The sequence below is a fragment of the Myotis brandtii genome, unplaced genomic scaffold (assembly GCF_000412655.1).
Source record: "Myotis brandtii unplaced genomic scaffold, ASM41265v1 scaffold115, whole genome shotgun sequence".
NCBI classification, from domain to species: Eukaryota; Metazoa; Chordata; class Mammalia; order Chiroptera; family Vespertilionidae; genus Myotis; species Myotis brandtii.
The window spans coordinates 16,992,137-17,002,434 of NW_005353967.1; the positions used below are offsets into that span (position 1 = coordinate 16,992,137).

The following is a 10,298-nucleotide window of genomic DNA, read 5'->3' on the forward strand; positions in this document are numbered from 1 at the left end:
GTGCCGCCTAATCCCCGCCCCCAGCCGGGACCCCCGTGTGCCACCTAAGCCCTGCCCCCAGCCAGGACCCCTATGTGCTGCCTAAGCCCCGCGCCACCTAAGCCCTGCCCCCAGCCGGGACCCCACGGCGATAAGAGAGCAGGAAAGTGCTGCCCACAGGCAGCACCCAGCAGGACCTGACCCTGGGTGCCCTGGCGATCCAGTGATTGGTGAGCAGGAAAGGGCGGCCTGCAGGCAGCCCCCGTGTGGGCCTGCTCCTGGGTCGCTGTGGCATCCCAGAGCAGGAAAGGGCGGCCTGCAGGCAGCCCCCATGTGGGCCTGCTCCTGAGTCACCGTGGCGATCCCAGAGCAGGAAAGGGCGGCCTGCAGGCAGCCCCCCACCCTGGCCACAGCTCAAGGGAGAGTACAACACGCAGTGGAGGCCAGGAGCCTGAGAGATCAACAGAGAGGGGCCCCTGCTCCAAGCCTCCACGGTGTGACTGGGGGCAGGCTCCCAGCAGACACACACACACACACAGCGCCTACTCTGAGCCTCCAATGTGGCTGGGAGCAGACCACCAGTGGGGACACACACACACGGCAACTACTTGGAGCCTATGTGGCATGGCTGGGGGCAGGCCCCAGCAGACACATACACACACACACACACACACACACACACACACACACACGGGACGCCTGCTCCGAGCCTCTGCTGCCAGACTGTGGCCATCAGTAAGACATCCACTGAGGGCTCCCGTACTGAGGGGCAGGCTGGGCTGAGGAAACCCCACCCCCCAGTGCACGAATTTTGTGCACTGGGCCTCTAGTAATCTCATAAAAGGTTAAAAATGCATTTATAAAAAATAAACATAGCAATGAGATTAAGCAATTACTCCAAGGGTTGATGCTAATATTTCAGGATATTTATATAGTTACCTTTATTATTTGGGGTGAAAATGATAATGAGTTGAGAAGAAATAATTTACACTCATATTTTCACTGCAATACTAGTAAATTCTAGAAGAAATTTAACTCAAATGAATATTAATCATGGTGGGGTTTTTTTATGTGTGTGTTTTTTCTTTCCTTCCTTTTTAATTATCACCCAAGGATAATTTTTCCATTGATTTCTAGAGTGGAAGGGTGGGAGATGGGACACACACACACACACACACACACACACATTGATTGGTTGCCTCCCACATGCACCCCTACTGGGGCTAGAGAACCTGCAACCTCAGTATGTACCCTTGACCAGGAAGCTTACTTGAGACTCTTTCATCCACAGGTTGACACTGTAAGCACTGAGAAAACCAGTTAGAGCTAATCATGACTTTGATACGTTCATCATTTATATTTAATAATCAAGGTGCCTATATAAACATACTGACACACTAAAATTATTCCTTCTGAAAAAATAACTATACATATATGCTAAGATGGTCATTAGCAGAAAGAAAATAAAACAGGAATAAAGGGACATTTAGAAAGCTAATTCTGAATAGGATAAAGATGAAGGCAAATATGGAGAGAGGATAGCTTCATTCAGCACTTAGCACTAGGAAGATATGAGAATAACAGGATACAAAGGAGAGTGAACAACCCAAGTGACCATCAACAGAGGAACCAATCCCCCGGGGAGCAGGCCTAAGCCAGCAAGTGGTCACCCCCGAGGGGTCCCAGACTGCGAAAGGGCACAGGCAGGGCTGAGGGGCCCCCTACCCCCGAGTGCACAAATTTTTGTGCACCGGACCTCTAGTATATATATAAAAGGCTAATACACAAAGTGTCCCCTCAGGAGTTCAACCAGGAGACTGGGAGTTCAATCGCTCTCTATGACATGCACTGACCCCCAGGGGGTGGTGCAGAATAAAGGCCCCAGCCAGCAGCCGGCAGGTGGGAAAGGAAGGCCCTGGCCAGCAGCTGGCAGCTGGGGAAGGAAGGTCCCGGCTGGTAGCCAGCAGCCAGGGAAGGAAAGCCCCAACCTGCAGCTGGAAGGAAGGCCTCGGCTGGCAGCTAAAAGGCCCTGATCTCTGGCCAGGCCTATAGACCCTACCCATGCACAATTGTGCACCGGGCCTCTGGTTTATATAATAAAAGACAGAGCATATTTAAAAGCCTAAGTTAAGCAGAATATAAGTAAAAGTTATTTTTATCAATATTCATCCTTAAAATTTAGTGGCAAACCTGGGTGCTTTTTCACAGGAAACAGGTAGCATAGACACATACAAAAGGTAGAGATACCACACTAGGCTAGATCTATGTTCTATTCAGCCTAGATATTTTGTTATTTGACAGCAGTAGTTAATGATATTTTGTGGAATAAGATAATATATAATTATTATACTGATTTTAAAAGGTTAACAGTATATTATGAATAGCTCTAACTTCCCTCCTTAATAATTCATTGTAGATTTAACTTTCATGATGAAATATAATTTTATAAATAGCATGTAAAGCTTTCCTGAATTATTTATATATCCAGATTGCAAAGCTTCTCAAGGTAACAAGATCCATATTTTTATTACCGCTGTGTAAGAGTATTTAATTTTTTTGTTCTAAATCAATCTTCTTTCTAATTTTATTTATTTTTTTAGTGATATATTTAATCATGGTTTCTTTTAACATTAAATTAATAATTTTCATTGGTAATAGTTTATATGTATTGATTACAATTATCTATATATATAAAACCCTAATATGCAAATAGACTGAACAGCGGAACAACTGAACAACCAGTCGCTGTGACTTGCGCTGACCACCAGGGGGCGCACACAGAACATGACTGGCGTCGGCAGCAGGCGGCAGAGTGCTAAACATGGTGGGCATTGGCCACAGTAAGATGGTAAAACAGGTGAGTGGGGGCGCCAGACCAAGGCAGGGCGCCAATCGCTATCATCGGGGCGAGCCTTTGGTGGTTACTGAAAATTCTTTGCTCCCGTGTACCGCGGTCCTGCCCAGCGCTTGCACCTGCTGCTGGTGCTGGCCTCGCTCACACCCGCTGCCGGCACTGGAGCCACCACTCGCACCTGCTGCCAGCACCCAGCACTGGACCCGATCGCTTGGCACCATCAGCAGGTGCGAGCGGCAGCTGATGGCCCAATCGCCCCTCAGGGCTTCTCCACACACACACACACACACACACACACCCCACTCCTGCAGGGCAATCGGGGCCGGCAGCCGCCGCTCGCACCCACTGACTGCACCAGCCCTACTCACATCCGCTGCTGGCGCTGGCCCAAATCACTCCACACCATCAGTGGGTGTGAGCGGGGCCAGCGCCATCAGCACATGGGAGTGGCAGGAGCAAGGCTGCCAGCAGACAGGGGACTGGGGGCTGCGGCAGGAAGGGCTGGGCGGGGGCACAGAGGATGGGCCGAGACCCGCCCCTGTGCCCACAGCAACCTCACGGCCCACAATTTCTTTCAAGGTGTATGAATTTGTGCACTGGGCCCCTAGATAAATATAATATTCAATAAACAACCAATAATCAACAATGATTATTTAATGTCACTGGGACAAAACTCATTGCACAAACAGGCTACAGCATGGATGGAACTAGAGAGTATTATGCTAAGCAAAATAAGCCAGTCAGACAAAGATAAATATCACATGTTCTCACTCATTTGTGGACTATAATGAACAACATAAACCAATGAACAAAAATAGATCCAGAGACAGAGAAGCATCGATCAGACCGTCAAACCTCAGAGGGAAGATAGGGGAGGGTGGGGTTAAGGGAGAGAGATCAACCAAAGGACTTGTATGCATGCATATAAGCCTAACCAATGGACACAGACACCAGGGGGGTGAGGGCATGAGTAGGGGTAGGGGGGCAATGGGGAGATAAGGACACATAAGTAATACCTTAATCAAAAAAGAAAATTAGCAAACTCAAGCAATTATTCAAAGATTTCTTCTTTCTACTTTTAAAACTTTTTTTTAATATATTTTATTGATTTTTTACAGAGAGGAAGGGAGAGAGATAGAGAGTTAGAAACATCGATGAGAGAGAAACATCGATCAGCTGCCTCCTGCACATCTCCTACTGGGGATGTGCCCGCAACCCAGGTACATGCCCTTGACCGGAATCGAACCTGGGACCCTTCAGTCCGCAGGCCGACGCTCTATCCACTGAGCCAAACCGGTTTCGGCTAAAAAGTTTTTTTCTTGAAGACTTGCTAAGGTCATGCCTACTCTAACAATACCAATCATAATTTCTACACGTTACTCATACTACCTCATTTCAGATTAGAATACTCAAATGTTTTAATTTTCATGCCATATTCCTGTGATTAGTTTCTCTTTTTCTGAATAATTTTTAGTCCTATTATGTCTGTTTTGAGATTTTTTTTTTACCAGAATTACATGTAGTATTTTATCCTAGGTATGTATGTTGCAGTATGACCTTAGAATCATGTTATTTAAATCTTCCCAGGGATGTTCACAGGAGCATTTTGATAATAGCCAAAATAAAAGAAAGAACAATAATCCAAATAACCATAATTAGTGAATCGGTCAAATAAATTACACATACACACATAAACACACACACACAAATCATACAGTAGAATGACATGCAGCAAATAAAAATATTTAAGTTGTGTGCTACATTTGCTGAGGCAGAAAGATAACCAAGATTATTGTTAAATTTAAAAAACAAATATGTTTACATTATATGTATTATAGTCCCATTTACATAAAATTATGTAGACTATGCATAGAAGTAATTAGAGATACACTAAACTGTTAATAGTGATTATCTCTGGAAAGTGGAATTGTGGGAGACTATATTATTATGTATTGCTGTAATGCTTAATTTTTGTATAATGAGGATATATTACTATTTTAATCAGGAAAACAGTAATGATTTTTTTTTAATTGTCAACAAGGAAAAGGGACTTGGCAAGTGGTAGGCCACTGCAGGGTCTCCAGGCATGATACTGTAGGCACTGTGACACCTGGCAGTATCCTCAGACACAGAATGCAAAGTTCTCCTGAAGCCAGGCATACTTTTTCCCTCTCTTAGCAGCCCAATTACATATATTTATGTCCTGTTAGAGATTAATGTGGGGTAAGTATCTCATCTCCACTGTGCACCCAGGTAGACATAGTGACTTTCCTAGGTAATAGGGAAAATTCTGGTAAAGAATTCTCTCTTTCCCGTATATAAGCAATCTAATGATATGTCTTTGCAGGTCTTCTGGGGAGAAACTGATCTATTTTAACTTTTGCCCCCTTGAAAACTCAACCCTAGGAACCTCTAAAAAGATTACTAGCCTAGCTGGTGTGGCTCAGTGGTTGAGTGTCAACCTATGAACCAGGTCACAGTTTGATTCTCAGTCAAGGCACATGCCAGGGTTGCGGGCTTGATCCCCAGTGGAGGCTGTGCAGGCGGCAGCCAATCAATGATTCTCTCTCATCATTGATGTTTCTATCTCTCTCTCCCTTCCTCTCTGAATCAATAAAAATATATTTAAAATTAAAAAAAAAATAGATCACTATGCTTCAAAGTAAAAAAGTCTTTTCTGAGTGTTGATATTTGTGTAGAAAGCTTGATTTTAAAATAAAGTATATGGGCAATGAAGACTTCTTAAAAGGCACTGTAAAAGGCAAAATCAGACTCATACTTGCACTTACTTGCTGCACTGAAGGATGCTTGTCCTGCAGCTCGGCTAACTTGGAATCTTGTTCATATGGTGGAGTAGAACAAAGAGACTCAAAATTCACCTCTGCTATTTGTGCACAATCGTCATCAGTCTGAGACATGTTGGGCTCTATTCCTAAACATTCATTTCCAGCACTGAGACTGCTGCCTCCCTCTTTTCTGTGACAAATGGGTCCCACCGTGGCTTCTGACAATGTGTTTATGGCTGCTAACAACTCAGCTGGCAATGCATCATCCTTTGTGTTTTCTAGTAAATCTCTGTGACATGTCAAAGGTATTGATAGCGAATTCAAAGAGTTGCTCAATGGGCTCATCAACTCTCTAGGTTCAATATCATTCATTATTCCAAACAATGTCTCCTCCTGAGTGTTTGCTGGTGATGTTATTAACTTTTCTAAGGCAGAAACAAAAGTTTCAACAGAGCTTTCTTCATCTTTGGTTTCTTCAGAAGTGATGGTTAATGTGACTTCCTTTCCAGACTCAAAAAATACATTTGGTGCTGCTAAGATCTTCTGCGGCTCTATTAACGAATTCTCCTTGACAGCAACCATATCAGATACTTTAATAGCAGTACCTGAGAGAAGGCTAATTTCAGGAGAATCTCTGTCTGCATTTAGCTCCTATGTATTCAAAAAAGAAATTCCATCAGTACAGCATATACAAAGAAGTGTTTAAAATGAAAACTTTATAGTTTTCTAATTTATCATGTCAGTAAGTTATCACCAAAAAATTTTAACAAATTTCCTCCCCTTCTATAAATAAAAATAGTCTATACTACTTTCCTATACCAAATCACTAATGAACAAATGGCTAAACAAACAAAAGTAGACCGAGGGTAAAATTGGCTGGACCATAATTACAGATGGCAAATTATCTGTTCAGCTAAGTTTAACTGTGCTAAAAGAAGAAGCAGAGATGGCATGGATAGTTAACAGATTATCTCAAAATTTCACTGCAGTTAATGGTTGTCAAAAACTTGGTCATAAACCCATTGAATTTTTAAAAAATTATTAACCAGGAATAAAATTGGTATAGTTTCACCTTCTTTTTATTTCCCACCTCTTTATGAGTATATAAATGTGAAGTAAAAAAGCCAAAAGACAGGTCAGAGGAACAAAGAGGAGAAATGAGGGCACAGTTCTATGTAAATATTACGAGCCCTGCCTATAAATAAATGGTTCTGAGTTGTGAATTTTTTAAACAAAAAAACACAAAACTTATATTTCTGAATGACTATTTTTCAAAAACATCACCTTAATAGGTTACACCCATTCTCAAGTATTTCTAATGCTCAAAATGTTATTAGACTTCCTCTTTTGAAAGTACTTTCAAATTTTTTATAAGCCATTAAAGTAAACCACTCTCAGTATTTTAAAGGAACTGAACTTCTTGTCAACACTAAAAACCATTTATTTGCTTGACCTTAAATAACAGAATGGGTTTCAATAATGTACTATTCCTAAAAATCAAATCCACCTTCCATTGCCACACCACTCTGATAAAATGAACTGTAAATTGTAAGCCCTCTAATATTCTGATTTGAAAAGAAAAATGAAAACTATTTATTCCCTCTCCTCCTTTTCTACCTGCCACCATTTATTTTCTTGCGTACATAACACACAAAGCTTAAGAAGATATATTTATTTAGCAGCAATGCAAACTATAATTTTCTCTGAAACATAAAAGGAATTTAGAAGGAATTCAAGAACCAGATCCTATCCATTCTTAAAGTCACAGTTCAAGGTCTCCCTCCTATTTGAAATCTTTATAGCTATTAAATCCAAAGCCATAGATGTAATAAAGTATACACACTTTGAATAACTATAAAGGCAATGTTCGTTAAATCTAAAAAGAAAGAAACATCAATTGAACTATCAGCTGTTAAAGCTTGTATACATTTTTTGGGACACCTTGTTTATTGGACACTGCCCTAAAAGAATTTAATTTCTAACTGAAGATTAAAAGCATAAGTACATAAGACATTAAATAAAGTATAAATAATGTCGAAAATACTGTATGAACTCAAATGAATGGCATAAACCATAGAGTGGCCTAATGTATTACAAGATAGTTTTTTGGAGAAGGGAAGAGGAGGGAGTCTGCAGCAAGCTTTCATGATTGTTTTAAAAATGCTTGGTTTCTTTACCATAAGAATTTTCATAGTATGCACATTATAAATCTGAGGAGACTTTAGGATACAGTGTTCTCCAAACTTCTTTGTTCAAAAAAATCCTTTTTCTCAAAAGATCTATTAATTTTATAGGATGCAAGTGCTTAAGAAATACTGATATAGTCAGTGAATAATGAATGCTAAAGAGGAAGCAATTTGGTCAAGATCAACAGAATTATCTGAGAAAGAGCCATAGAGGAAAAGGGACTTAAGCCTGAAATAAAAAATTTGTGAAGGAGTGAAATAAGGGAGAAACACATATTATTAAGCACCAACTAAGGTCCAGACACCATGAGCTATCATTGCTCTGTCCTCACAATCCTGTGAAATGGGTATCTACACATACCACTGTGAAGTGGAATTCTACACATATAAATAACACACTTGGAATGCACAACTATCTGGTTCCAAATTTTATGCTCTTTCTCTTGCTTCCGGGTTCTCAGGAATGTGTAAGGTACAGCTGAGATGAAGTAAGATACAGGTATAGTAGTATTGACCAAGGAAGAGTCTAAATGGGCTTGAGGCTTTAATCAACATAATTTTTTTTAAAAAATCTAAACCTATGATCTGCATGCTTCATCTCAGTTATGTAGACCAACCTTTGCTGGGTATGGCAAAACTTCAGGATTTTCAGCCTTAGGCCCTAGAAGAGAAAAATATATGTTTACATTCCAGTTTTATTAAAAGTACTAAAACCATATGTACCCTCACCTGGCATTTCTTAATCATATAACTTGAAATGACTCCCTCAGAAATATATGTAACATTTCAAATATTTTCTAAATATTATACCAATTTGATATAAAAGTATCATTATGTTGCCAATAAAGTTTATAAAAGAAAATTTTGCCATTTCTTTAAAAATATTTTACATGAAGTCAAGTAAAATTGTAATTATTTGGAATTATTTTAGCTAAAAGCCAACCTTTCTATTTTGGCTGAGCTATTCTAACTGTTTATAACTACAAGGGAAAAAATCACATCTACTTTCTCAGTGTTCTTATCCAGTATAGGTAATATAATTTAAAGAAATTCATGCTGTCAAGTTAAGCATGAAAAGGAATGCCCCATGTAGAGTCAGGAGGTTGTCCTAAATGTGCCCTCACCATCAACTCCTCACCTGGCCTGCTGCCTCTGAGATGAGCTGGCTGACAGCAATTCACACCAAGTTAAGGAGGATCAAGAAAAGAGCTATTTCTCCTCCTCCATTCCTCTTGCCTCCAACCTGCACCAGCAAGGCCCTGCCACTCTGACACACTTACGCAGGAATTCAGGGCTCACTGGCATATGTTTGAGTCATTACTTTGGTTTCTTTTGATTAGGCAATATCTAGACCTAGAGTGTAAGCAAGTAATTATCCACCAAACCTCAGAATGCATCCTCACAAGCAAGACAGGTTTTTCAGGGGGGAAAATAATCATACTGAGCTTATATGCTTACTGAGCTTTACAGCCTGCAAAAACCTATAATTATTATTATTTGCTTCACCTTTGCCATTTGAAGAGTAAAGCTATGAAAATCAGCTAGGGCCCTAACCGGTTTGGCTCAGTGGATAGAGCGTCGGCCTGCCGACTGAAAGGTGCCAGGTTCGATTCCGGTCAAGGGCATGTGCCTTGGTTGTGGGCACATCCCCGGTGGGAGGTGTGCAGGAGGCAGCTGATCGATGTTTCTCTCGCATCGATGTTTCTAACTCTCTATCCCTCTCCCTTCCTCTCTGTAAAAAATCAATAAAATATTTTAAAAAAAAGAAAATCAGCTAGGAAGATTAATATCATGGTATTCCAGTTCCTCGAAGAATGATGAGCAAAAAGTCATAAGAATAAATCATTTCTTATCCTTGCATTAGAGTCCTTTGTGCCAAGCAATAATGATATATAACACTATCAATATCTTTGTTTAAAATTTTATAACTCTGGTTGCTTAAAATGTAATACCAATAAAGGAACACTTCAAAAACAATAGATACATCTTCAATCATCTTTGCAAGGAGGTTTTTGTTTTTAATGAACTCTCAAATCCTTTGGGGTTAGAGTTCAAAAAGAGAAAAAGAGTTCATCCTCCTCCTCCTTCTCTGAATTGTAAAGAAAGAATCTCAGTCATCTTTTATGTTGTTTCTAACCACCTCAATATAAAAATGATCATTCTTTTATGCCAATAGTTACTATTCTTAAAACTTGATAAATTAATGTAATGAAGTGTATTATTATAATTTGATTACTATATTTAAAAACACATATAGAAGGAATTCTCATTTTCCAGCAACAAAATTTACTTAAAACAGTTTTCACAAATAAAAAAAGTATTTTTCTTGAGTTCTTGTCTCTCCTTTAATAAATTATTAAAAGACTAGAGGCCCGGTGCACAAAAATTTGTGCACTCGGGGGGCGGGGGCCCGGCCTGTGCCCTCTCCCAGTCTGGGACCCCTCGGGAGATAACGACCTGCTGGCTTAGGCCTGCTCCCGGGTGGCAGAGAGC

General features: G+C 40.5%; 1 protein-coding gene across 1 annotated transcript in view; it reads right to left on the minus strand.

The window, feature by feature from the left end:
* Window positions 1-10,298, minus strand: part of ANKRD31 (ankyrin repeat domain 31) — a 150,344-nt gene that overhangs the window by 109,556 nt on the left and 30,490 nt on the right. The window contains exons 6-7 of the mRNA XM_014549846.1: window positions 8,423-8,466; window positions 5,623-6,270 (exon numbers count right to left, since the gene is read on the minus strand). Of these exons, the coding sequence (XP_014405332.1) occupies window positions 5,623-6,270; window positions 8,423-8,466 (692 nt within the window). The remainder of the gene's footprint in view (window positions 1-5,622; window positions 6,271-8,422; window positions 8,467-10,298) is intronic.